Genomic DNA, 23,982 nt, shown 5'->3' on the forward strand with positions numbered 1-23,982 from the left:
CGACTGCCGATTCTTTGGACGCGCCATGGCACGAGGACGACATTCAGACTCTCGCCGAGCTCCCAGACCGCATCATGCAGGTCATGCCGAGTCTACGTTACATCGCGTGGGCGGCGAGGCGCCGCGCTCCTGGTGGGCGTGCGGACGATTATACGTGGTACGAGGACGCATACGACTGCGCGCCGGCGGATTATACCTGGTACCGCGTCGCGAACGGTGAGGGGAAGAGCCAGCTCACGCTGCAGCCGATCTCTGCTAGCCAGGGAGAGCGTGTTCGTCGTTTCTTGCTCGACTCGGAGTTGGACGCGATCACCAACATAGATGGTGAGTGTTGCACTGCATGTTGCTGGCGTTCTGTTTGGCTAATGAAGTGTGCAGCCCACCTCCGTTTCTAAGGTTGTGGTCATTACGGTGCTAGAGATGCAACGCACCTTACGTGCGTCGATACCCAGGATTTCTTCCCTACTAATCACACCGTCTTCGATATCCCTACTCACCTGGAATAATACATGGATTCTAATGCTTCCTTGAGTTGCTCCGAACCTGAATCGCCATGCCTTCCTCAAACATTTATGTTCTACGTGCGAAACTCGTGTGGTACAAGCTAAGGAGACAGTGTCGAGCCCCGATGTTATACATGTCTACTGGTCATACATCCGGCCATTTCTACACCATCTGCGCTCCGATCTTCTCGGCCAACTTCCGCGCCGCCCTCTTTACCTCCCCTCGCTCGCCCATGACCGTCAGTTTGATGGACCCTCGGTGCTTGTCTGCATCGTCGTCGAACGGCGTCAGCTCGTGCCTCCCAAAAGCCCAGTTGAGGATGTGCAGGCCGCGCTCCAGGCGCACGAAGCCCTTGACCCGCCACACGGTCTCTTTCGAGAGAGAGGAGAGCGCGTCGACGAGCTGCTGCTCCGCTATCGGCGTGTCGTCGGTTGCGTCCCCAGGCGCATCGTGCGTGAGCGTATTGGCGTCGCCCTCGGTACCATGTGTGTGCACAGCATGTGTTGGGGTGTAGCCCTTGAGGAGGGTGACGGTCTCGACCTCGTCGTGGTGCGTGTCGTCGCCGGGGAAGTCGCCGCGCGCCTCGAGCTGGAAGAGCGTCGTGTCGAGCCCGAGGATGAATGCGGGGTCGACGCCTGCGCGGCCCTGGCACTTGATCTTGGGCGTCGTGTCGTTGAGCGTGTTGAGGTGGTCGATGAGCAGGTCGAGTGCGCGCTCGGAGATGTGCTCCCATTTGTTCTGCGGCGTTCCGTGTGAGTGAGTGGATAGGCTTTGAGGGGGCAAAGGGGAAGGCACACACGATGAGGATGGCGTCAGTGTAGCTGGCTTGCATCTTCGCGGTTGGGGAGGTGTCCTCGTAGCCAGCGAAGTTCTCGGCGTCGATGACGGTCACGATCGCGTCGAGCTTGAGGTCGTCAGATGTCTCGCGCTCGAGCTCGCGGATCTGGAAGGCGAGCGTTGCGGGGAATGCGGAGCCCCTGCGTTGCAACGGTGAGCATGCGGGTGAGTGGGGCTACCGACACAGAGCGAGAGGGGAAGGCCCACGAGCATTCGATGAATATCCTATCGGGCCTGAATTTTTCTACAATGAAGGGAGGGTAGTCAGCGCTGCTCATCCCGAATGCCATGATGGGGAGGTGTGAGAGCTGAGGTGCACCTCGGATCTCTAGCAAGGCGTTCTTCATCTGGCCGACCAGAACGCAGCACCTGTGCGGAATATCAGTATCGCCGTAGCTTTGGCGCTATATTTTTCTCAAGGCCAAGATGAGGGTAACCTACATGCAGCCGTTCAGAATTTCGCTGACCGCGGCGAGGCTCGACTGCTTCGCGAGCTGACTGTCAACTGCTCATACAATGATTAGCAGAAGTAAATGATACGTGAGCGATACGTCTACGCACCTTCTACATCTCCAAACTCGTTTTTGAGCAAGACGACTTTGTAGTCTTTCGGAAGGCGTGGAAGCAGGGACAGGATGATGGACGTCTTTCCCGCGCCCAAGAAACCGGTGAAGACTGTGATCGGGATGTTCTTGGTCGGAGCCATGCTGGATTAGCCTTTCGAATGAATATGGGCACTACTCTAGCTATGTAGCAGCTAATGAGAAACGGTCCATCATACCATAATGAGGACCGACCGTGAATTAGACGTCTAGCAAAAGTTGCGGACGAGGTTGCGGGTTAGACGATGTGATCAAACATGCGCCCACTGATCGCAATATCGCGGCCCCTTTGACACAAATGGTAAACAAGTTCGTTGCGAGCGCCTCAAGTTCAACCCTCCCGGAACTAGGTGCATCGTGGTAGCGAATCGAGAATAGCACGATATCAAATGTGTTTCGTGTCAGGCCTCGTACAAATTCACGAAGGAGTTCTATGACCTTGCTATGACCAGTTGTACAAGAGAGGATGCGCCGACCCTCCCTCCAGGACTATGCTACACGGGTTACAAATACAAATACAATATACGCTTGTGTACGGTCAGATCCGCTTCACCAGCCCCCCTCTCGTCTTCGTCTCTGGAGGCTTCGCCCGGCTCAACCCGCCTATTGACGCACTCTGTCTCGCGGTGTTCCCAAGAATCTTTGCTCGCAACGCACTGACAGCGCTGCCGCTCCCACTGCTCCCGCTCGACCTAGACGGCGCTGTCCGAGCCGACAACCGGGAGGTGCTCGAGCTGGGCATGATGGACATCTCAGCCCCGATCTTGCGTCGTTTTGCGCTGTTCTCTTCTTCCAACACAAGCCGCGCCCGCTCCCACTCCACCTTCGCCTTCGTCCTGGTCTCCTCGTCCTCGGCAGCGAGAGGGAGCGCCTCAGGTAGCCCGTATGTGTTCTTGATTTGCGCATCAGCCGCTTCGCGAGCCTTGTCGATCTTCTTCTGCTCCCGGAAGCGCTTGCGCACCCGCAGCGAGTGGGCGTACGGGTCGGAGCCGTAGTGGTCGGAGACGTTCTGCAACGCCTCGAGGCGGGGTATTTGGACGTTGTTCATGTGGTTCTGCGCATCGGTTGACTTCTCCAGGGCCGCGAGAGGGTCGAGGGGGGCCTTGTCTGGGTCGGTTTCTGCATACGTGGCTCAGTGGGCTGTGCGCAGCGGGAAGAACGGAATAAGAACGTACCGTGCACCGCGTAGCCGCCGTTCTCCTCAGGGTCCCACTCCTCATCCTTCTGCCTGGCACCAGATACTACGACATATCGCGTGTTCTGCGTTCCACATAAGCCGAGCTCCAGAGCACATTATGGTGGCCGGACGTACCTGCGGGTCCGTATGTATCTCGAACCAGCCATCACAGAGGTGGCACTTGCAGCGGAAGGAGTAGATGATAGTGGAATAGTAGTTTCCAATTTTCTTCTTCTCCGCGTTGTAGCGCACGCCCATACCGATGTGATTATTACATGTCCCACTGAGAGGTCATTAGCGGGTATCATAGAGCAAGCGCGATAGGTACTTACCACCAGATGTTGAAGGGGAGCTCGAAGCGTGTGATGAGGATGCCTTGGTCTATCTTTCGCGCTCGGTCACCAAGTGCATGCTTGCCTGCAGAGCGATATGTTCAGCACCAGGGTAACATAGACCTGGCTTGTCACGAACCTCTATACGAGTTGAGGCTGCTATGCTTCTCCGGGTCATAGTCGGGTGGGTAGTATTTGTTGAAGCCTAGACATCCGACATTGTAGTGAGTATTCTGTTCCTGTTATGTATAAGAGCGTCCTGACCCTGCATGGTGAAGTTGAGACGAACGGGGTCGCGCAGCCACCAAGCTGCAGCGGACGGTCGTGGTCAAGGTATGAGGTAATTTCCCGTCAAGTTTCGCAGGATATGGCCCGATCAGGCTTGTCGGGCAAAACAAATTGGTGGGAATTGCTTCGGTCATTGCCGAGAGCTACATGCATTCTGCGCCCGAGCGTGAACCTTAATTTTCCGTTCTATCAACACAACTCGCCCAAAGGTAAAGCGTCCCCCCTCCCCGCCCTTCGCCCGCAAAAACTCACCGAACGGCATCTACAGTCACCTTCTGACTCTCCAGCAAGTATCAGGATGAGTTACGTCGCTAAGGGTGAAAAGGAATACGACGCGACCGGTGCCCCCGTGCCCGCCGCCAAGATCCACAAAATCCGTATCACGCTCACGAGCAGCAACGTCAAGAACCTTGAGAAGTGTATGTGCCTCACCTGAGCTGTTGAGAGGAGTATGGCTGACGATAGAGGGCAGTCTCGACGGACCTGATCAACCGGGCGAAGGACAAGCAGCTCCGTGTCAAGGGCCCCGTCCGCCTCCCCACGAAGGTTCTCAAGGTCACCACCCGCAAGTCGGTGAGTACCCTCCGAGCCTCTTTTTGGATTCTTCAGATTCCTGACGATGTCGTCCGTAGCCTTGCGGTGAGGGTTCCAAGACCTGGGACCGTTACGAGCTCAAGATCCACAAGCGCTTGATCGACCTCCACTCCTCCAGCGAGATCGTCAAGCAGATCGTGAGTAGCCTGCAATTTTCGCATTTACCCATATACTTACATAGTAGGGACAGACGAGCATCAGCCTCGAGCCTGGTGTCGAGGTCGAGGTCACCATCTCCGCCTAGACTATTATCATACGTGTCCCTGTATGTTGTAGGCTTATACGATCATGCTGCCATGACATTTGAACTGCGTGATCGTGAAAAGAGTGCTACACTCGTAAGGCGGACAGATGCAGCACATCGAGATTGGTGTGAATGAGTGGATATCATGGCATTGCATCTACGTATGCTGCCGACAAGATACATGCCTTCGTGTACATCTACCGGGCATATGTGCGGTAACCGAACCAGACGAACTGCTAGACAAGTCATAATGACATATTGAAACACATAAGATAGACATGCGACGACGAAAGGAACGAGAACAGATCACAGCATTTGGACGCGGTCGCAGCAAGATTTCTTGTGGGATCCTGCAGCCCAGGGGCTGCGGGCGAAAAGCCTCCGAACCTCTCCCTCTCTCTCTCACTGCTCGGACGACTCCAGCTCGACCTCGTCGATCTTTTCGGTGATCGTCGACACGTCGTCCTTGCCGGCAGCAGCGGCCGCTGCCGCCGCGGCCTCGGCCTCCTTCTTGCCCGCGGCCGCGCTGGCAAAGCTGAATGCTGGGCGCACGTTCGCAGGCGGGAGCTTGCTCGGTTCGTGGTGGGGCGTTGTCGGGCTGTGAACCGAGGTCGGGCTGTGGACGGTGGTGGCGGGAGGGGTGGGGCGCTGTGTGCCTGTCCGCGAGGAGTTGCGGGACATCGAATGTGCGTTGTGTGCGACCTTCTCGCGTACCTCTTCGCGCTCCTTCTCGATCTTTTGTTGGACCTCTGCCTCCCGTGCCGTGACATCTACTGGCCTAGAGTGACAAGTAAGCACGGTCACGATGTCTAATAAACGGGTAGGCTTACTTGGCAGCACCGAAGGGGTTAGAGCGTGCGGAGGTGTGTGAAGGGTTGGGAGAGGCCAGAGGGGAGGGCGTCGCGGAGGTAGAGGAGGATGACCGGGGCAAGAGCTCGAGCTTACGCCGGCCCATCTGAGGAGTGGGCGGCGTCGAATTGCTTGCTGTAACAGAGGGCAACCGCTATCAGTGTCTATTATCAGCGTTCCCATCGCTATCGGCGACGTACGGGACGTGCTATTGCGCGAGATCGTGCGCGGCCGCCGCCAGTCACTTTCCTCGACGACGGCGGGGGCGCCAGCGGGGGCGTCTCTGGGTGGACCCATCTCTCCACGGGAGCGCAAGCTGCCGAAGCGGCTGCCCGGCCGCTCACCATCTCCAGAGGGAGGTCCGGTGGGCTTGAACTTGCTGCCGATGTGCCAGGTCTCCTCGGTATCGGCAGGGCCGACGACTGCTGGTTCGCGGGGCTCGCGAGGGGGGCCTGCCCTCCTGAACTCGTTTTCTGGGGGAGGGGGACCACGGGGCGGGGCGCGGGATGACCGCCAGTCAGAAATGCCGTCCGAGACGGGCGCAGCGGGAGGCTCCCGGCCCTCGCGAGGAGCGTCAAAGCGGCGGCGTGAGCTGTCACTGTTGGGAAGATCCGGGAGGGGGCCGTCCCTCCTCCAGGGGTTGGCGAACTTGGGGTCATCGTCGCCAAAGCCTCCTCCACCGAAGCCCGAACGCTCTTTCGCTATACCGCAGTGTGTCAATCGTGTGTAGCGGCGTCTGGGTCGGATTTAGCACACTTACGAGGCTCAGCAACGCTCACTCGGACGCCGCGTCCGGCAAGAGGCTGGATTGTACGTGATTTGGTCAGCGAAGGTCTGAATATATCATGCAGCTTACTCACCGATCCAGTCTTAGCAAGAGCGTCCTTGAGTGCATCGAGGTCGGCGAATTCGACGTATCCGAAGCCCTTCGGCTTCTCATCTCTGTCCTTGATGATTTTCACAGACTTGGTCTGGTGGACAATGTCAGAGGCAACGGAAAGTTGGATAGATTGCAGAACGTACGCCGCCGCCAAAGAACTCCTCCAGCTCAGTCTCGGTAATATCGAAAGTCAAGTTGCCGACGAAGGCGGTGTACGGGGGTGCGGTCGGGAGTGGCAGGTCCTCCCGGGGTGGTCCGCGATCCGCTGGGATATGCGCTCAGATATGCATCGTGCGTTGCGCGAACGGTAAAAGGACTTACGACGAGAGGATAGGAAGTCATCGCGCCGACCTCCGCCTCCAAAACGATCACCGTCCTCCCGCGCCGCAGCTAAGTGACGGAGTCAGGGATCCGAATACTCCCACATGGTGAGAAGACTCACGGGCGGTAGGGAGGGAGTCCATTTCGTCCGCCCACGATCCCAGGGCTGCACGCCATGCATTATGAGACGCAGTGCATATCGGACGAGGAGTACGCAGTACGTACCGCTGTCGCCCAGGAACTCGTTCAGGGACATCTTCGCCTTTTGAGCTTTCTTCGGTGCTGGAATGGGCGCATCCCGTCAGAATTTCTCCAGGGGCTGCATGCAGACGCACGCACCCATTTTGGATATCTTCCCGGTGGATGCGAGAGGATGTGCGGTTTGTGAAGCGGGGTATGTGCGCTAGAGATGCTGGTAGCAGACAGAACACTGAAATATTTCTCAGATCCTTCAATCGACCCGCACAGATTCGGGCCTTTCTCACGCTCTCCCAGAGCGTCACGGGACATCGCACCGCAGCCCCGCCCATCCCCTCCGTCCTCTTCCTCCTCTTGCTCATCGACATCGCCGACGTCTACGACTCCAAACACGACACAGAAAGCTCGCCATGATCCTCCTCGAGGTACCCGTGCGCCCATCATCCCGCACGCTCCGGCTAAACGGTCCCACCATAGCCCCATAACTACATCATCTACACGACCCTCACGGAGAAGGCCTCGCAGTACGTGCATCTTGATATGCATTGACTGCTCATTGCCAACGCCTCGTCCTGCAGACCGGCCGCTCTCGATGTCCAATTCGTCGATTTCGATGGCGTCCGCTTCCGCCTCACCACCCCCGATCGCAAAGTGCCCACCGCACTCGTACTCTCCATGAACATCCGCTGCTGGGATGAGCTTGTGCGGTATGGCGTGAATGAGGTACTAGCACGGGAATACACCTCCCTGTTGCGTGCACAGCCTGAGGATGGATACAACGTTACGCTAGACGTGAACCTGGAACAGCTACCAGCAGGAGGCGGTGAGTGAATACGTCTTGCTATCCGTGCACTATCTTGACGGTGACCAGAGGAACGCGACGCGTTTATCAAATCGCTGGCCTTACTCAAGCGGAATGCGCTGGCCGCGCCGTTTGAGGCGGGCTTCAAGACGCAGAAGCAACTGGAGGCAGGGGGCACCGGCCAGGGAGAGCTTATGGCGCTGCACTACCGCGACGAGGAGGTCATCTATGTCCAGGCATCCTCTGACCGTGTCACAGTGATCTTCTCCACCACCTTCAGGGAAGAGACCGATCGCGTGTTCGGGAAGGTGTTCCTGCAGGTTCGTGCCTTCAATCAGCAGCATGCCCCCCTGTCCCTGACGCGATCTGCGTCCTGTAGGAGTTCGTCGATGCTCGGCGACTGCCCACGATCCAAGCTGCGCCGCAGGTCCTTTACACAACACGCGAACCGCCGCTCGAGATCAGACACCTGCAGGGACTGAACGACACCGAAGACGTCGGCTATGTCACCTTCGTCCTCTTCCCGCGCCACTTCGCGAAGGCGGAGGTCGCGGCGTTGACGATCACGCACATCCAGCTCTTCCGCGACTACCTCCACTACCACATCAAGTGCTCTAAGGCGTACATGCACTCACGTATGCGTCACCGGGTGAGCGAGTTCCAGAAGGTGCTGAACAGGGCGAAGACGGAAGTCGCGGTGGTAGACCGCAAGACGGCATCGTGAGTCCTATAGCTCGCATGTCTGTGACGCCACTTAACTCTTTTTCATAGTGGTCGTACCATGCGGTGAGCCCGTAGTAGCGGGATGAGGGAAAACTTTGTATTACATACCACGGAATCATAACTTGCAACCTGAGATCACGGACGTTTTATTGTAGACAACTCTTTCAAAACGCAACAATGTTGACACGCTCTGCGTGATATAGAGGGTGCCCAGACTAGCAGGCGACATGTACGGTGGTAAGATACGTATACACGACGGATTATGCAGGTGTGTATGTAGATATGCGTGTATGTATATGGGGAGCAACGTGCTCAAGCAACTATGCGACAAGGGAAGGGGTAAACTATTGACGATGTGAGCAAATGCAGTATGGACAGAGAATAGTGCAGGGTAATAGTACAGTACATACAATCGATAGCGACATGGGGAGGTCAGTGTCCCAGTGCACGGCACTCGTATGGGACGGGATCAATCACGGGGACAAAATGCGACAGCGAGAACGACTTTAGATACGGGAGAGCGGGACGATGCGGCGGATGCATAGGTTAGGGATAGGGATAGTGGGTGGGGTGCTCAGCAGGCACCCCCGCCGCGGTCGTAAGAGGGGCCCTGGATGCCGTCGGGGTAGTGATAGTACGCTTGCTGTGGCCGCTCTGCCGTCTCCGCGGCATAGGGCGCGTCGGGGACGATCTCCTCCCATATTGGAGACTCGACGGTGTTGTAGTAGCCGGGAGTAGATGCTGCGGAGGATGGCGGCTCGGTGGCGTAGCCATAAGGCGAGTCGGGCGCACTGTTGTACTCGTAGTTCAGCCCAGGCAGGTTCGGCATCGCGAGCTGGAGACGGGGAAGCCGCTCGGACACCGGGCCTTGTGTGACTATGTACTGCTGCTGAGCTACGCTGCTGTCGGCGTACAGCAGCATTGGTGCTGGCATTCCGGACATGTCGGCGGGCGAGCGAGGGGACATGGGTGTCGAGCTTGGCGTAGACATGTTCGAGAGCGGCGAGTGGAACATGGGGACGCTGGCGTGCCGGCTCGGGCGCAGTCGCTCCAAGGAGGGATGGTGCAGCATCCGCAAGCTGCTCGTGGAACTCGGCCTACGTAAAACCAGGGAGGACGCATAGGGGTGGGGGTCCACTGGAGATTCGCAGGAACGCGAATAAACCTCTGGCGAGGACCCGACATCGGATATTGACGGCGTTGACGGGTAGAAAGACACCTCAGGGGAGTTCCCGGGAGGCGATATGGTGTTCACGAGATGAGCAAGCTGATAGGCCGGGCCCATCAGTGAATGCTGCAGGATGCCAGACGCCTGGCTGCCCTCCGTCCAGTCCCCGGAAAGCTGCCAGCTTCGCACGGGCTCTACATCCGGGCTCGACTCTGAGACCCTCTCCACGTAAAACGTCGGCGGCCGCTCGAGGGTAAACCCCACTGACCCGACGCCAGGAGAGACGTTCAAGAAGTGCTGCTGGGTGATGCTGTCGTAGGGTACCTCCATCTTGAAGCTGTAGCCGTCGGAGCGTACGAACCAGGTGATGCAGCGCCGCGTTTCACAGGTGTAGGCAATCAACTCATGATCTGCAGATGCAACGCGCCGCCAGGTACCGATGGTCAGGTCGGTGCAAGGAACTAGCGTGACCTCTGTACGGGATGAGTGTGAGAGCGCGTGCGGGTAGGAGTAAAGCAGACTGACCCTCGTCCTCGTGGATCAGGTTGTAGATTTCCGCGTCGAACCCACTCGTCAGGGGCGGTGGGCTCCGAGGGGGCGGTAGCAGTTTCTCGGCGGCGCGCTCCCTCATTTTGGCTTGCAGCTTTACTTTTGCACGCCTGAGGGGCGGGAAGGTGTTAATGGAATCAGATGTCTTAACAAAAGATCAGGACAGACCTGTTCTGGAACCATATCTGCGTCTGCCGCTCGTCCAATCCCAATTCTTGCGCAATATCCCGGCGTCGAGCGGAGGTGGGGCTCTGATCAGCCGCGAAATACTCCTCGAGCTTCGCCAACTGTTCCTGAGTAGTTCGCGAGCGCTTGCGACGCTGCTTGCCTCCCGCAGCCAGTGAGGACAGAGACATGGTCCTACGAAGGCTTGGAGGTATTGGATCTCCTGGTTGCTCCGGTGCGACCCCATCCGCCATGGACCCGACATCTGAACATGCAGGTGAGTAGATGGTGGATGGCGGCGAGGGTGCACAAGAGGTCGGCGTGTCCAGTGCTGCGACCGCAGTAGGGGATGGGACAAGGATAGACAGCGGAGACAGTCGTCCAGGCCGACCCGAAGACCGAGGGTCCGCGAAGAATGAGGCTTTGGGTTTAATGAGTAACGCACATAGGACCAAGTGCAGGGATTCGAGACCTACGTTGGGGCTGCATATTAGTGGGAGGGGACAGGTATAGAATACAGCGAAGCCACGCGTCTTGCGCCCAGCGGGAGAAGGAGAGAAGAGACCAGAGTGCGCAGTCAGATCGATGTTGCCCGGATACGAACCACCCTGCCCAAGACGAGACTAGAAGGGAAGGTACTGGGGGAGTCAGACGAACCCCGGCGCGTCACAGGGAGGAGGAGATGGCCAGGGTGAGCAGCGGTGAGCCCGCCGGGGACGTTGAGGACTGGGCCGACGAGAACAAGGCACGGCGTGCACGTTCTCGCGCTCGCGATCTGGGGGACCGGCGGACGCTACACGGAGGACGCTAGACACCGCATCGGCCGCGGCTGCTAAGACGGATAGGGACGAGGAGCATGAGCGCAAGAGGCCATCAACGCATTTTGGCTCTGGCTGCCGGGTGCGGTCAGCCGCATCTCGATATTCATCGCGGGGTCGGAAAATGAAGAGAGCGAGTGGATGGTTGCGACGTGGGGGTCTCAGCTGGCACGGCGTTCGGTCTGTTGGGGACAGCCGCGAACCACCCGAACTCGCAGCCACGGCCTCATTCCGCCTTGGCGTCCTCTTGCTTATTTCCTACGAGCGAGTGCTTGCGTATGACGACGCGTTGCAGTCCATTCCAATTCAATTTTGTCGAGCAGACAAGCGTTTCCCGAAGGCGGCGGGAGAAGCCCGAGTCGGATATGATGCGCGGTCGAATTCGCGCCGGCCCTGGGGGCGGGGCCGTCAAGAACGGACCCGTCCGCGGAGCCGTGGCCAGATCCCGCCTTTTTATTGGGTGAGGATAAGGCGGGGCGACATTCGTGCGTCGCATAATTGATTTTGCATCCCCAGCGGCCAGGCCAACTTTCACGGCTGACGCAGACTGGCGGAGACGGGGGGTGGGTCAGCACCACCGCAGCACCGAGCGAGTCTACACTTGTGGTGGCAACGAACAGCGTCATGATAGGCCGCGCACCGCGACCCCTATCTGAGTGCGTTCTGCAGATGGGTGCACCAGTGACGAGAGATGCACCGAGAAAGCCTGCGCGAGCAACAGGGTTGCTATGCAAGGACGTTAGCCGTGCAAAGGAGAATGATTGTCGGTGCGCATCGACGCTCCGGCTCTCAAGGAGTCGAAGATCGCACCCCAGGCACACGTTTCGATCTTCAGATCACTCGGCACGGTCTCGACCCTCGACAACCATCTTTCGGATGACGCAAAATTGTACACTCACCGTCCGAGGCCACTCCGAGTCAACGGTACCTCTCTAAAGCATGACGCGACTCGACCCGGACGTCAGGACTCGGGCGAGATGATACCTAGCCTTTGAAGACACCAGGGCGAGATTGAGCACACACATGTATTGTATGTGGTCGCAACGCGGGCTATTGCGGGTGCGGTACTTTTGGGTACATTGAACAATATATCAGTGGTGGGCGGAGGTAAGGAAGATACGTGGACGCTATCGAATAGTTGAAGACGCCATTAATGTTGTCTCGACCTCTCATGTTAGTGAGATACAGGGAGCATACGGCTCAAGGAGTCTACTCTGAACCGTCGATCAACTCGTGCCGCTCGCGGGAGGGTTGGAGTCTGTGGCGATACCGTGTCTGTGATTGCATGTAGCATACCGAAAAGTACGTGCGTACATACTCACATACCAAATTGGGACGGCACACGAATTCGTGCCGCCCCTCCAGAAAAGAATATACTCCCCTCGATACAAAAACGCAAAGGATCTGAACACACATAATAGTAGATTCCGATGCGTTCTGCGTCAACAGCGTTGTCATTGCCAAGCCGTTGAAGCACCATCAGCGAGCTACAAAGCGACCGTTCATGATGCCGTGTAGTGGCATAACAGCCATGGTATTTTGCACGGTTGGTTGCGTGCTCATTTCTCGAAGACAGTGCCAAATTAGTTTGCTGTCTCATCGGATTAATAAACCAGCGGTGTAGCTCATCGTATCTGGGTATCTAAAGAACGGTGTAATGGCCACTCGTAGAGTAGTGATCACTCACCCGCCAATTTGACAGTGAAATTGAGTTTCTTCACCTTACAGGACCTTGTTCTTTTCGCCGCGAAGGAAGGGATATCTTCGAACGTGTTGAACCCAGGTCAGAGAGACTAACAAGGTAAGCCCAAGCGCGCTGGGTAGTGGGTCGGGCTTGTGGAATCTTGCGGTATATGTAGGTGGTTTTGAATGTGCAGTGATTGCAGGTTTAAGATGACGGCCATGTGGCGGCCCATCGACGAGTCCACCGACACATTTGGCACGATCTGCATTTTCCGTGAGCTAGGGCACGGCACGAGCAGGAGCTAAACGATCACCGCTAGGACCATCTTCGCACCAGTCTTCCCTCAACACGGTTCGCGATTTCCTCGTTTGAACAGGGCGCAACCCTGCGAGCACAGCAGTTCTGAACAAATTCGAGGCGTGCGCCGTTAACAACGCCGCTCACATGTAGCTAGTCTGTTGAACCCACGGCGCAAGGGTAGCCAACTTGCAGGACGATATACGCGTTCGAGTTGCCGGTGTCGAATTTGCCGCAAGAATGGCACTTCGACTTACACACCAAGCACCCCTGCGCGCAAACCACCCACATTCCACACTCCTGGGCTCTATATACGTACCTGCCCAAGAGGTTCCCCAAGCCCTGGTTCACCAACCCAAAGCTACCACCGACCTAGAAACCATGAAGCTGATACGATCGCAATTTTATACATACTTGCCTCGGCTATTACCTGTGCTTGCGAGAGGGGAGGGGAGGTACAGGGCGAGATACAATACTTACGCAAGCGGTGGAGCAAAAGCGGAACACAGACGCAGAACGTGAACAAACCACACGCCCCAGGAGCACTGCGAAAGCAAAGGTCGAGGGGCCGCGTGCGGCAGCAAGAGAAGAAGAAAAGGGAGAAAGGGGCACTAGTAGCGCGGACGCTTGGCGTCGCGGTCCTCGAACCCACCAGGACCACCTTCGCGCTTGAGGTCCCCACGGAATCCTCCACCTCCGCCGAACCCACCACCAGGAGGGCCGCCATACCCACCAGGTCCACCGGGTCCGCCGCCTGGAGGACCGTAACCACCAGGTCCGCCGGGCCCTCCAGGGCCACCACCAAATCCGCCGCCTGGAGGACCTCCGCCGTAGTTGTTGGAGCCGTGGTCGGGACCGCCGAATCCGCCGCCGCCTTGGTATCCGAGGCCGCCTCCACCGCGTCCTCTGAAGATGAATTGTTAGTTGAATGCTGCTGTGAATATGATATGGTAAACTGACCTGAAGCCTCCGCCGAAGCCGCCACGGCCGCCGCGGTCACCTCCACCAAAGTCGTCTCGTGGACCGCCAAACCTATCGCCGCCACCAAACCCACCACGCCCACCACGGAACCCTCCTCCGCGTCCACCACCACGGAAGCCTCCACGGTCACCGCCACGGTCACCACCGCGGAATCCACCCCTGAAGCCGCCGCGTGGGCCACCGCTGCTGCTGCCACCACCTCCAATGAAGGCAGGCGCTTCAGGCTTGGGCCTACCACCCAGGCCACCGCCGAGGCGGCGGGGCTTCCATCCCCTGACTGTGCGACCGCGCTCAACGTCGACGAGGACGCGCTTGCCCATGATATGGAGCCGGTCTGATTCCTTGTACGCAGCTGAAAACGGCAAAGTGTCACACCGGCGACGCAAGCGCGAAGGGATATGCTGGGTGAGTGAGCACAAATAAGGGAAGGAAAAGTGGTACCTTTCATGTCGCGCTCGCGCTCGAATACTATGAAGGCGTAGCCTCTGCTGCGCCCGTTCTTGTCGCGCACTATCCTCACCCGCTCAATGCTACCGAAGCTCTCGAACTCACGCCTGAGGTCGCTCTCGGATGCGTTCTTGTGCTGTGGCGGAAGGTCAGACGTGGCACTAGCGAGACATACGAACAACATACCAAGCGAGAGATGAAAAGGGTCTTGTAGGGGTCTCCAGTAGCTTCCGGGTCTTCGGCGGGCTTGTCTATGCATACGGTCAGTAAATGCAAGGAGGCAACGGACGAAAAGGCACATACAGTTGTCCTTGGCTTTCGCAAAGTCCTCGGCCTTCTTTTGCTTGCGCTCCTCTCTCCGAATCTGCCGCTTCGTCTCCTCTGCGTAGGTGAACGTGGGCTCCTCGCCCTCCTCCATCGCATCTTCCTCGCGTTTGGCGGCATTGCCGGAGTCAATTAGGTCTTGCGTCCTCGCCTCCCGCAGCTGGGCGAGGATGTGGCCAACGCCTTCAACATTTTTAGGCCTGACGCGGTCGATATCCCGGTCCAACGGTCGCGTGTAGGGCAGGGGCGGCCGCGGGGCGAAGAGCTTGAGAAGGTTGGGGGGGAGAAGATGTGTGCCAGGCATTGCGCGTTGTGGTGGTGTTTGAGGTTGGGAAGGGTGTCGTCAAATAGCAGGATTAAGATACGGGGAATCGTGAGGATAAATAGTGCGCTCTTCGACAACGAATATGTGCAGAGCCCGGTCACCCCGAGCGTCGTAGAGCCTGCCGCCGCGTTCAGCCTCGGCTCGTCGTGGAGAGTGGTGGGGAGAGAGCAAAGGTTGGCCTGTGGGAATCCCACACACGCGCTCAACACCGTCCCGGCGCCTCCCCTCTCCTCCTCCTGACCTCCCCCGACCGGTCCCCTTCGGTGCGTGCTCCAGCCAGCTACAGCTGCGCATATATCAACCAGTCATCTTCAGTCAGGATGAGGGCCGTAGCAGTCCCTTTCGCGGGCTACGTCTGCCGGTCCTGTGCCGCCAGCGTCCGGCTCTCACGAAAACCCATCCACACACGGCTCGCATCCACCTTCGCGGACCGCAAGTCCTCCGCATTCTCGGCATTCTTTTTCGACAACCACCGCTGGTTGCCCACACCGAAGAATGTGCCCTCGACGTCCAACCTGGCGCGCGGCCACACCATCGACGCCGTGCAGTCGCCCGCGGCTGAAGCGACCTCCGTCCGGTCGTTCCGCGAGGCAGAAGTCCTTACTCCCGGACGGCTAGCAAAGATATACTGGCACCTATCCAAGTCGAGCTTAACTGTCCTCGTCGCCCTCACTGCCATGTCTGGCGTCGCACTCTCCCCCCTCCCTACCTCCGTCCCTGTCCTGCTCTCCACCGCTCTCGGCACGGCACTGTGTTCCGCGTCCGCAAACACCTTCAACCAGGTTCAGGAGGTTCCCTACGATGCACAGATGGCACGAACACGAAATCGGCCAATCGTACGCCGAGCAATCAGCCCCTTGCATGCTACCGGATTTGCGGTGGCCACCGGCGTCGCCGGACCTGCCCTGCTCTGGACCATGGTCAATCCGACCACAGCCCTTCTTGGGGTGGCAAACATCGCGCTCTACGCCGGTGCATACACATATCTCAAGCGCAAGAGCACACTCAACACTTGGGTGGGATCGGTCGTGGGCGGTATCCCTCCCCTGATGGGCTGGACAGCCTGTGGCGGCTCAATACTCCCCTCTTCCATGCAGTCGTTCGAGCTTGTCCTGCCCTCCTTCATGTCGACCCTCTCATCGATTCCTACCGACGCTGCGCTCGCCGACAACCCCCTCGGCGCGCTCGCGCTCTTCCTACTGCTCTACAGCTGGCAGTTCCCCCACTTCAACGGTCTGGCGTACCTTGTGCGCGAGTCGTACGCGCAGGCCGGGTACCGCATGCTCTCCGTGCTGGACCCGCACAAGAACGCGACTGTCGCGCTCCGCCACGCACTCTTGCTCGTCCCCGCTACCTCGATCCTCATGCCGCTCGCGGGCCTCACAACATGGGCGTTCGCCGTGACGAGCATCGTACCGCACGCCATCTGTATCAACACGGCGTACAAGTTCTGGAGGTACGGTGGGGAGAAGCAGGCGCGGAAGGTGTTCCAGCATAGTCTGTGGTATCTGCCCGTGCTGATGGGGCTCATGATGTTCCACAAACGCGGTATGGACTGGGGGTCATGGATCGGGCTGAGTTCGGACGAGGAGGCGGAGGCGGAGGAGAGCACGAAGGAGGTTTCGCAGTCCTGACCTACATCACCACCATTCATGTTAAGCACCGTTACTGTAATATACAACATAGTCCTCGCAGGCACCAACCTGCTCAGCGTCATGACCCAGTCGCGGCCTTCTTCGCGGCCTTCGCTGCCCCGCGCCGCCGCTTCAACGCCTCGAGCTTGGTCTTCAGCGACGAGACCCGCGCGTCCGCCTCCTCCTGCGCCTGCTCCTCCTCCATGAGCCGGTCCATAATCAACTCCCGCTCGTCCTGCTCCTTCCGCTTCCGTAGCGCCTCCTCATCCAGCACCTCCTCCTGCGCAGGTTCCGCCTCCTCCGGTGCCGCGCCCGGGAACCCCTGCGGGACTTCGAGGTTGACCACCGGCTCCGCGAATATCGTCGCGCGCTCGTACGTCTCGTGCGTGTCTGGCGCGTTCACCACGGTCTGTTGAAACTGCGCCCACTCGAGGTCGAGCGCGCCTGCATCCGCTGCCCCAGCTCCGTCCACTACCCCAGATTGCTCGCCCTCGTCTTCGTCGTCCGCTGGAGGTGGGGCCTGGGACGGGTCCGAGAAGAAGTCTGCAGGCAGCGCAGAGCGTGCGGCCGCGGCCGCGGCAGGTCGAGGCTCCTCGTGCACCTCCTCCGCGCTCTCGACCCTCGCCCTCTTTGCTGGCTCTTCAGGCTCGTCCTCCTGGTCTTCATCCTCGTCCTCATCCACCTCCATCGCCTTGCGCTTGAGGCTCTCGCGCTCGGCGGCGAGCCGCTGCTCCTCCCGCGCGCGTTCCTCGCGGAGGCGCGCCGCGGCCGTGCGGTGCGCCTTGCTCCCGATGTGGCCCTCCCATGCTGTCGCGTGCTTCACGGTCGTCCCGCACGCTATGCAGCGCAGAACCCCAGATGATGTGTAGGTAGCTAGTGGATGGTCGATGCGGGCTTCCTGCCTTTTCGCCCTGAGGAGAGCACGAGCGTCGGACATGGCGAGAGATGGGTGAGTTCAAGGAGAAAGTGGCTGCAGACGACGGCTCGAATGACGCTCGATCACGGGCGTCTCGAGGATTACAGGCAACATATCCCATTACGTAAGCACTAACTGTGTTCACAGGAAAAACTACGCTAACAACATATGGACCTCCCCGGCACTCGATGCATCGCGCAAACATGAAACAATGCGAGACATCGTCCTCGCCAGAGCTATCCAAACGGACCAGGGTGCATTTACTGCTTGTCCTTGAAGATCGTGTTGATGGCCGCGGTCGAGTAGGACTTGGGGCGCTCGAGGGCTTCAAGGCGAAAAGGTAAGCGAATGACAACGAAAAAATGTGAAAGTGACGTACGGGCACCGAGAGCACGGTCCCAGATGAGCTGAGCGGCGACACCGAAGGCGCGCGACACACCGAACAGGACGGTGTAGAAGTTCATCTGGTCCAGTCCGTAGTGGGTCAGGAGCACACCGGAGTGCGCGTCGACGTTGGGCCACGGGTTCTTCGCCTTGCCGGCCTCGAGGAGGACGTTGGGGACAACGTTGTAGACCTTGCTGACAAGCTGGAACATGGGGTCCTCGGGCAAGTGCTTCAGCGCGAACTCACGCTGCGCGGTGTAACGCGGGTCCGTCTTGCGGAGCACGGCGTGGCCGTACCCAGGGACGACCTGGCCGCCCTTGAGCGTCGTCCAGACGTACTCACGCACGTCTTCGTCCGTCGGGTTCTCGCCGAGCTTGGACTGCATCTTGCGGAGCCAGATGAGCACCTCCTGGTTCGCGAGACCGTGGAGGGGGCCGGCGAGACCGTTCAAGGACGCGCCGAACGCGAGGAAGGGGTCCGAGAGCGCGGAGCCGACGAGCTTGCCGGTGTGCGCAGAGACGTTGCCACCCTCGTGGTCCGAGTGGATCGTGATGTAGAGACGGAGGAGCTCAACGAACTCGGGCTTGTCGGCGTAGCCGAGGAGCTTGGCCAGGTTGTACGAGTAGTCCTTGTCGGCCTCGATGGCGGGGAGCTTGCCACCGCCGTACACGTTGCGGAAGATGCGCCCAGCAATGTTGGGGAGCTTCGCAATCCTGGGAGAACCAATCAGCGACGCTCGATCATCGCTGACCACGGAAACTTACAGGTCCATGGTGTCCTCGTAAGTGGGCTGCCAGTAGTCCTTCTTGTTGATGCCCTGGGCGTACGCCTTGGCAAACGCCGAATCGTGGTTAAGCTAATCGGGAATGGACATCAGAAACCTTATCCTGGCGGAGGCAGTATATGACGTCAAAATACTCACGGCAGTCACAGCGAGGGAGAACTGGGACATCGGGTGCAGCGTCGGCGGGCAGCGGTCCAGGATCTCCTCGACGAACGAGGGGATGGCCGAGCGCGCAGCCCACTCCTTGGAGAGCGCGGTGACCTGCTCCTGGGTGGGGATCTCGCCGGTGACGAGGAGCCAGAAGAGGCCCTCAGGAAGAGGCTCAGTCCCGCCAGGGGCCTTGGGGAGCGCTTCCTGGATATCCGGGATGGTCTTGCCACGGAAACGGATACCCTCCTCTGTGGGGAGCAGCGGAGGTAAGCGGGGGTAAACGGCGGTCACCAACGGTTAGAGAGACGCACCAGCATCGAGGACGGAGCCGTCCCAGATGAGGGCAGGGAGGCCACGCATACCACTGGAGACGTGAGGTCAGCGGGGGAGGGTTCGCGAAGTGCACGCGAGCCGGACGCACCCGTAGAGCTGGTCGACGATGACGGGGCCGAACGACTTTTTGCCGTGCGCCGCACGCGTCGCTTTTACCTGGGGAGGAGTTAGGGAGCGAACATGTAGCTAGAGGACATGACACGCACATTCTCAATCTCAGCAGGGATGAGCTCGGCGAGACGCTCCTTGAGCGTGGGGGCCTTTGCAGAGGTGGATGCAAAGCGGGCCGAGCGCGCGAACGCGGTGCGGCGAGACTAAAAGCGGATGCGTGAGTGGTTGACCAAGAGGCCGAGCGGAATGCCAAGGGCGTACCTGCTGGACGGCAGAGCGGAGGGCGGCGGAGGACATGGCGCACGTTGTGGGGAGAGGAGGAGGTGGAGAAAAGGAAGGAGAGGGCGCGCTGGCGGGTTCATATCGCGCGCGAGCCACACGTGGCGCTCGGATTTCCTCGGTCCTCTCCCCGTCCTCCCATTTCCGACCCGTCCCCGCCGCCCGGCTTGTCCCTCCCCACTCTCTCCCCATCCCCACACCATGCCGAAGCGCAAACGCACGGGCAACGGCGCAGACCCTGCCCCGGCCGCCGCCCCGGATGGCCCCAAGCAGCTGCAGAACGACGTCCTCCCCCAGGCGCGTCGCCTCATTTTTCGCTGCCCCTCCGCGCGACGCTCATCCGCTCGTGCAGAAACGACACTACAGGCAGCGCGCGCACGCAAACCCCTTCTCGGACCATGCCCTCAGCTACCCCTCTGCGCCGGCTCAATTTGACTGGGACACGCACTACCCTGCCTTTGCTGGCTCCGGCAAGACTCCAGAGTTTGCCGACATCGGGTGCGGCTTTGGCGGTCTCCTCATTGCCCTCGCGCCGCTGTTCCCGGAGACCCTCATGCTCGGTCAGTCTTTCTTTTGTCTATCGCCTGTGTTGCGTGTCGTGCCATGTACTACGCTCCCCAATGCGATCTGTTTCACGCTGCCGTGTGTGAGCACGATCTGATCGTCTCCCGCAGGCATGGAGATCCGGGTGCAAGTCTCGCAGTACGTGCACGACCGGATCGTCGCCCTGCGCTCGACGAACCCTGCCCCGCCCGAGGCCACCACGCCCGGCCCCTACCAAAACGTGTCGATCGTGCGCGCGAACTCGATGAAGTTCATGCCAAACTACTTCCCGAAGCACTCGCTCTCCGCACTCTTCTTCCTCTTCCCGGACCCGCACTTCAAGGCGCGCAAGCACAAGGCGCGCATCATCTCGCCGACGCTGCTCGCCGAGTACGCGTACATCCTGCGCCCGGGCGGGATCGTGTACACGATCACGGACGTGCGCGACCTGCACGACTGGATGCGCACGCATCTGGAGCAGTTCCCGTTGTTCGAGCCGGTGAGCGAGCAGGAGCTCAGGGACGAGGGCAAGGGCGCGATCGTAGACGCGGTGTATACTAGTACAGAGGAGGGCAAGAAGGTGGAGCGGAACAAGGGCGAGAAGTGGCTCGCGTGTTTCCGCCGAATCGAAGTAACACGAGACTGAAAGCAGTGTGTGTATGCGTGCGTGATGTACAGAGGAACAGCGAGAGGTCATCGGTCTTCCATCATCACGTCGGGATCGACGGACGAATGTTTTGCGCCGGTGTCCATCGCGCCGACGAGGGCGACGGTTCGGTCTTTCACCGCCCGTTTCATTTCCTTGTGGATCGTCTGCCCGGCCTGGCACGCGAGTTCAAAGATGTCTCGGAAGCGGTCGACGTGCAGTCGGGTCTCCATCGTCACCAGCGTGACCTTCTTCGTGCGGGGCATGACGGCGACGGTCAGGTTCGGCAGGTCGTTCTCTTCGAGCGTGGTGAGGTCGAGGAGCGGCTGGGTGGAGTGTACGCCCCCGGAGACGGCACAGACAAAGTCGAGTAGAGGCACCCCGGCGGTGACGAGTGCGAGGGTGGTTGCGTTGATGCAGGCCTGGAGGAGCCCGCCATCTTGTTGAAGCACCTGGACGTAGATGTCGATCTGGGAGCGGGGGTAGAGGGAGGTTTGGACGACGGGCTCGAAGGTGGACTCGATCGATGCAGCGAGCTCAAGTATTCGTCTGTGTGCTTGGTCCGCATCGGCATACTGGAGTGCGGGGTAGGTGAAGGGACATACCTGTCTGCGCGCGAGCGTTTTCGGCGGTCTCCTGTGCTGAAAGGCGCGACATTGATCTCGACGTTTAGAACGGCGCGGTCGTGGAGTGTTTGTGAGCGCATCTTGGCCTCGCGAGGGCCGAAGACGGAGACCATGACCTGTGTGAGGCCATGGGTGATGATGGCAGAGCCGTCTGCGGTGCCCTGCTGAGAGAGGTCGATGGTGATGTCGCGCAGCTCGTACTGTTTGCGGCCGTCTGAGCGGAAGCCGCCGTCGTTGAGAATCTCTATTCTTGAGCTCTGCGAGGGTTTATGAGCATATATTCATGTTTTCACGTCGCTGAACGTACCATGGTGGGTACAGAGTGAGTTGGATGAGGGCCGCCACCGAGAGAGGACGCGTGCAGGACGCGCGAAATTAGAGTGCGCTTCCGATCGAGGAGCGGGGTTAGGGTCAATGACTCCAAGATACAAGGTTCAGCCACCGTTGGAACATACTTGAGCTTGAGCTACTTAAGCTCTGCCAGCACCTTATCGCATAGACCACCATAGACACAGCATGGCCGGCACAGACTACAGCGATGTTGTGCTGCCGGCGTCGCTGCTCGACACGGACCTTTACAAGGTACGCGCTTTAAATAGCCGATCTCAGCAAAGACATGTCCTCAACCAGATCCCCCGGCTAGTTCTCTATGCAGCAAGCAGTCCTCCACCACTTCCCAGACGTCGAGGGCACATACCGCTTCACCCACCGCGACAAGGATGTGTTCTTCACCCGCGAATGTTTCCACCGCTTCCAGCGTTCTGCCTCGCGTGAGTTCCCTCGTGCCCATTCATTACGGTCATCTTGACGTGATATTGATCGGGCTCCGGTAACTTAACAGAATTCGACAAAATCAAGCTCACACCGGATGAACGCGAGTGGCTAGCAAAAGCGTGCCCGTACCTCAAGCCGTCCTACCTCGACTTCCTTGCAGCGTACCGCTTTAACCCCACACAGCTCCGTTTGAGCTTTGAGCCGATCCCTGAGGACATAGACAGGGATGCGCGCGGGGACGTGAAAGCGAGAGGAGACATTCACATTCACGCGGTGGGACCATGGCGGGAAACCATCCTTTGGGAGGTCCCTCTTATGGCCTGCTTGAGCGAGATATACTTCACGACCGCCGATAAGGACTGGAACTACGACGGACAAGAAGGTGCGTATTGCTCGCTGTTCAACAGTTTAATGAGTGTAACACGAATAATTGTGGCAGAGCAGGCGTATGAGAAGGCGAAGACACTTCTTGCGGCCGGCTGCTCCTTCAGCGAGTTTGGTACTCGCAGACGACGGTCGTACCGCACGCAGGACATAATTATGGAGGCCATTCTGCGTGCGCAGAAAGACAGTCCAGATGCCCCCGCCAGAGTGTCCGGGACCAGCAACGTGAGTGCTGAAAGCACTGCGGAATAAGCGGGCTGTTATTGAAGCCGCTGATAGGTGCACCTCGCGATGAAATACAATGTGCTACCTATGGGAACCATTGCTCAGTGAGTATCCGAGTTACATTGCACTTTCAGAAGCTGACTGAAAATCTTATAAGCGAATGGTTCATGGGTGTAAGCCTCACGCAACGTTGTCGCATCTATAGACTAACCTTGCTTCACAGGTCGGTGCGCTCAAGGGCTACGAGCACGCCAACTCGACCGCACTCAAGCTCTGGGAAGAAGTCTACCACAACGTGCTCCTCATCGCCCTCACGGACACGTTCTCCACCGAAGCCTTCTACGCAGTACGTCTGCCCTACCCCTCCCCCGCTTCTCTTTCCGCATACGCAGACTAACATTGGCGGACAGGATTTCGCCCAAGACTCGCACTTTGCGCAGCACTGGACCGGGCTGCGCCAGGACTCGGGCGACCCGTTCGCGTATGCCCCCCGCGCGAAGGAAGTGTACGAACGGCTCGGGGTGGACTACCGCACGAAGATGATCATCTTCTCGGACGCGCTCACCGTCGAGAAGGCGCTCGCGCTGAAGAAGCAGTGCGACGAGCTCGAGCTCAAATGTATGTGATTTGTCGGGGAAAGGACTTGGGAGAAGTGCTTATGGATGGGCGTATTTACAGGCTCGTTTGGGATCGGCACGTCACTCTCGAACGACTTCAAGAAGGCGTCGAATGGGGCGGAGAAAAGCCGTGCGCTGAACATGGTCATCAAGCTTTCCTCCGTGGACGGAAAGCCGACGGTGAAGATCAGCGACGATATCACCAAGGTGGGTATTCTTTCGATAACAACTCGCTCGCTCGGGGCTGAATGTGCGGGGACTGTGTAGAATACGGGAGAGCCGGAAACCGTCCGCGAGGTCAAGGCAATCTTCGGGATCCCGGTCACCGACAAGGACGAGGTTGTACTGTAGACAGCCTCACAATGGAAGACATAGAAAAGGAACCGGAGGAGCAGACTATACCAGTGTATCTCTAACTGTAATATGACTTGATCACTCGACGTATGTGATCATGAACGATATCCGC

General features: G+C 58.9%; 12 protein-coding genes across 12 annotated transcripts; 6 read left to right on the forward strand and 6 right to left on the reverse strand.

The window, feature by feature from the left end:
• Nucleotides 1–74: 74 nt before the first annotated feature.
• Nucleotides 75–395, forward strand: TRAVEDRAFT_48814 (uncharacterized protein; the record flags this gene model as incomplete). Its single annotated transcript, XM_008041169.1, has 2 exons — nucleotides 75–324; nucleotides 379–395. 2 exons carry the CDS (start codon nucleotides 75–77, stop codon nucleotides 393–395), a joined length of 267 nt encoding a protein of 88 aa, XP_008039360.1.
• A 201-nt stretch (nucleotides 396–596) lies between these two features.
• Nucleotides 597–2,173, reverse strand: TRAVEDRAFT_169792 (cobW-domain-containing protein). The gene is made up of 7 exons (XM_008041647.1): nucleotides 2,139–2,173; nucleotides 1,903–2,087; nucleotides 1,783–1,846; nucleotides 1,661–1,710; nucleotides 1,549–1,585; nucleotides 1,304–1,481; nucleotides 597–1,242 (listed from the first exon to the last, which is right to left on the reverse strand). The coding sequence occupies exons 2-7, from the start codon at nucleotides 2,045–2,047 to the stop codon at nucleotides 667–669; spliced, it is 1,050 nt and encodes a 349-aa protein (XP_008039838.1). The 5' UTR covers nucleotides 2,048–2,087; nucleotides 2,139–2,173; the 3' UTR covers nucleotides 597–666.
• A 175-nt stretch (nucleotides 2,174–2,348) lies between these two features.
• On the reverse strand, nucleotides 2,349–3,777 carry TRAVEDRAFT_169796 (DUF572-domain-containing protein). Its single transcript, XM_008041648.1, has 6 exons — nucleotides 3,717–3,777; nucleotides 3,592–3,657; nucleotides 3,453–3,537; nucleotides 3,256–3,403; nucleotides 3,119–3,203; nucleotides 2,349–3,062 (listed from the first exon to the last, which is right to left on the reverse strand). Exons 1-6 carry the CDS (start codon nucleotides 3,721–3,723, stop codon nucleotides 2,482–2,484), a joined length of 972 nt encoding a protein of 323 aa, XP_008039839.1. The 5' UTR covers nucleotides 3,724–3,777; the 3' UTR covers nucleotides 2,349–2,481.
• Nucleotides 3,778–4,006: 229 nt separating this feature from the next.
• TRAVEDRAFT_150437 (40S ribosomal protein S20) lies at nucleotides 4,007–4,635 on the forward strand. Its single transcript, XM_008041649.1, has 4 exons — nucleotides 4,007–4,159; nucleotides 4,213–4,313; nucleotides 4,373–4,471; nucleotides 4,525–4,635. Exons 1-4 carry the CDS (start codon nucleotides 4,039–4,041, stop codon nucleotides 4,576–4,578), a joined length of 375 nt encoding a protein of 124 aa, XP_008039840.1. The 5' UTR covers nucleotides 4,007–4,038; the 3' UTR covers nucleotides 4,579–4,635.
• A 345-nt stretch (nucleotides 4,636–4,980) lies between these two features.
• Nucleotides 4,981–6,884, reverse strand: TRAVEDRAFT_38170 (uncharacterized protein; the record flags this gene model as incomplete). Its single annotated transcript, XM_008041039.1, has 9 exons — nucleotides 4,981–5,356; nucleotides 5,409–5,562; nucleotides 5,628–6,128; nucleotides 6,188–6,230; nucleotides 6,288–6,398; nucleotides 6,451–6,572; nucleotides 6,629–6,697; nucleotides 6,750–6,794; nucleotides 6,854–6,884. The coding sequence occupies 9 exons, from the start codon at nucleotides 6,882–6,884 to the stop codon at nucleotides 4,981–4,983; spliced, it is 1,452 nt and encodes a 483-aa protein (XP_008039230.1).
• Nucleotides 6,885–7,165: 281 nt separating this feature from the next.
• On the forward strand, nucleotides 7,166–8,508 carry TRAVEDRAFT_169800 (actin-like protein ARPC2). The gene is made up of 6 exons (XM_008041650.1): nucleotides 7,166–7,251; nucleotides 7,304–7,350; nucleotides 7,405–7,649; nucleotides 7,698–7,948; nucleotides 8,008–8,348; nucleotides 8,400–8,508. Exons 1-6 carry the CDS (start codon nucleotides 7,237–7,239, stop codon nucleotides 8,416–8,418), a joined length of 918 nt encoding a protein of 305 aa, XP_008039841.1. The 5' UTR covers nucleotides 7,166–7,236; the 3' UTR covers nucleotides 8,419–8,508.
• A 417-nt stretch (nucleotides 8,509–8,925) lies between these two features.
• TRAVEDRAFT_21301 (homeobox-domain-containing protein) lies at nucleotides 8,926–10,424 on the reverse strand (the record flags this gene model as incomplete). Its single annotated transcript, XM_008040877.1, has 3 exons — nucleotides 8,926–9,992; nucleotides 10,045–10,178; nucleotides 10,237–10,424. The coding sequence occupies 3 exons, from the start codon at nucleotides 10,422–10,424 to the stop codon at nucleotides 8,926–8,928; spliced, it is 1,389 nt and encodes a 462-aa protein (XP_008039068.1).
• A 2,994-nt stretch (nucleotides 10,425–13,418) lies between these two features.
• On the reverse strand, nucleotides 13,419–15,226 carry TRAVEDRAFT_150448 (RNA-binding domain-containing protein). The gene is made up of 5 exons (XM_008041651.1): nucleotides 14,764–15,226; nucleotides 14,647–14,711; nucleotides 14,455–14,596; nucleotides 13,993–14,365; nucleotides 13,419–13,938 (listed from the first exon to the last, which is right to left on the reverse strand). Exons 1-5 carry the CDS (start codon nucleotides 15,086–15,088, stop codon nucleotides 13,644–13,646), a joined length of 1,200 nt encoding a protein of 399 aa, XP_008039842.1. The 5' UTR covers nucleotides 15,089–15,226; the 3' UTR covers nucleotides 13,419–13,643.
• Nucleotides 15,227–15,418: 192 nt separating this feature from the next.
• On the forward strand, nucleotides 15,419–17,675 carry TRAVEDRAFT_29755 (protoheme IX farnesyltransferase). The gene has a single exon (XM_008040976.1). The coding sequence runs from the start codon at nucleotides 15,430–15,432 to the stop codon at nucleotides 16,741–16,743; it is 1,314 nt and encodes a 437-aa protein (XP_008039167.1). The 5' UTR covers nucleotides 15,419–15,429; the 3' UTR covers nucleotides 16,744–17,675.
• A 244-nt stretch (nucleotides 17,676–17,919) lies between these two features.
• On the reverse strand, nucleotides 17,920–19,719 carry TRAVEDRAFT_48824 (citrate synthase; the record flags this gene model as incomplete). Its single annotated transcript, XM_008041170.1, has 8 exons — nucleotides 17,920–17,984; nucleotides 18,039–18,757; nucleotides 18,809–18,900; nucleotides 18,967–19,226; nucleotides 19,290–19,342; nucleotides 19,400–19,467; nucleotides 19,518–19,625; nucleotides 19,684–19,719. The coding sequence occupies 8 exons, from the start codon at nucleotides 19,717–19,719 to the stop codon at nucleotides 17,920–17,922; spliced, it is 1,401 nt and encodes a 466-aa protein (XP_008039361.1).
• Nucleotides 19,720–19,902: 183 nt separating this feature from the next.
• TRAVEDRAFT_72780 (tRNA (guanine46-N7)-methyltransferase) lies at nucleotides 19,903–21,712 on the forward strand (the record flags this gene model as incomplete). Its single annotated transcript, XM_008041652.1, has 4 exons — nucleotides 19,903–19,986; nucleotides 20,054–20,261; nucleotides 20,376–21,443; nucleotides 21,498–21,712. 3 exons carry the CDS (start codon nucleotides 19,903–19,905, stop codon nucleotides 20,888–20,890), a joined length of 807 nt encoding a protein of 268 aa, XP_008039843.1. The 3' UTR covers nucleotides 20,891–21,443; nucleotides 21,498–21,712.
• A 317-nt stretch (nucleotides 21,713–22,029) lies between these two features.
• TRAVEDRAFT_65474 (nicotinate phosphoribosyltransferase) lies at nucleotides 22,030–23,981 on the forward strand (the record flags this gene model as incomplete). The annotated part of the gene is made up of 10 exons (XM_008041653.1): nucleotides 22,030–22,098; nucleotides 22,160–22,286; nucleotides 22,358–22,672; nucleotides 22,730–22,899; nucleotides 22,954–23,003; nucleotides 23,057–23,072; nucleotides 23,123–23,245; nucleotides 23,310–23,517; nucleotides 23,578–23,723; nucleotides 23,784–23,981. The coding sequence occupies 10 exons, from the start codon at nucleotides 22,033–22,035 to the stop codon at nucleotides 23,865–23,867; spliced, it is 1,305 nt and encodes a 434-aa protein (XP_008039844.1). The 3' UTR covers nucleotides 23,868–23,981.
• Between the last annotated feature and the right edge of the window lies 1 nt (nucleotide 23,982).

This window comes from Trametes versicolor (assembly GCF_000271585.1).
Source record: "Trametes versicolor FP-101664 SS1 unplaced genomic scaffold TRAVEscaffold_7, whole genome shotgun sequence".
In the NCBI taxonomy this organism is placed as follows: Eukaryota; Fungi; Basidiomycota; class Agaricomycetes; order Polyporales; family Polyporaceae; genus Trametes; species Trametes versicolor.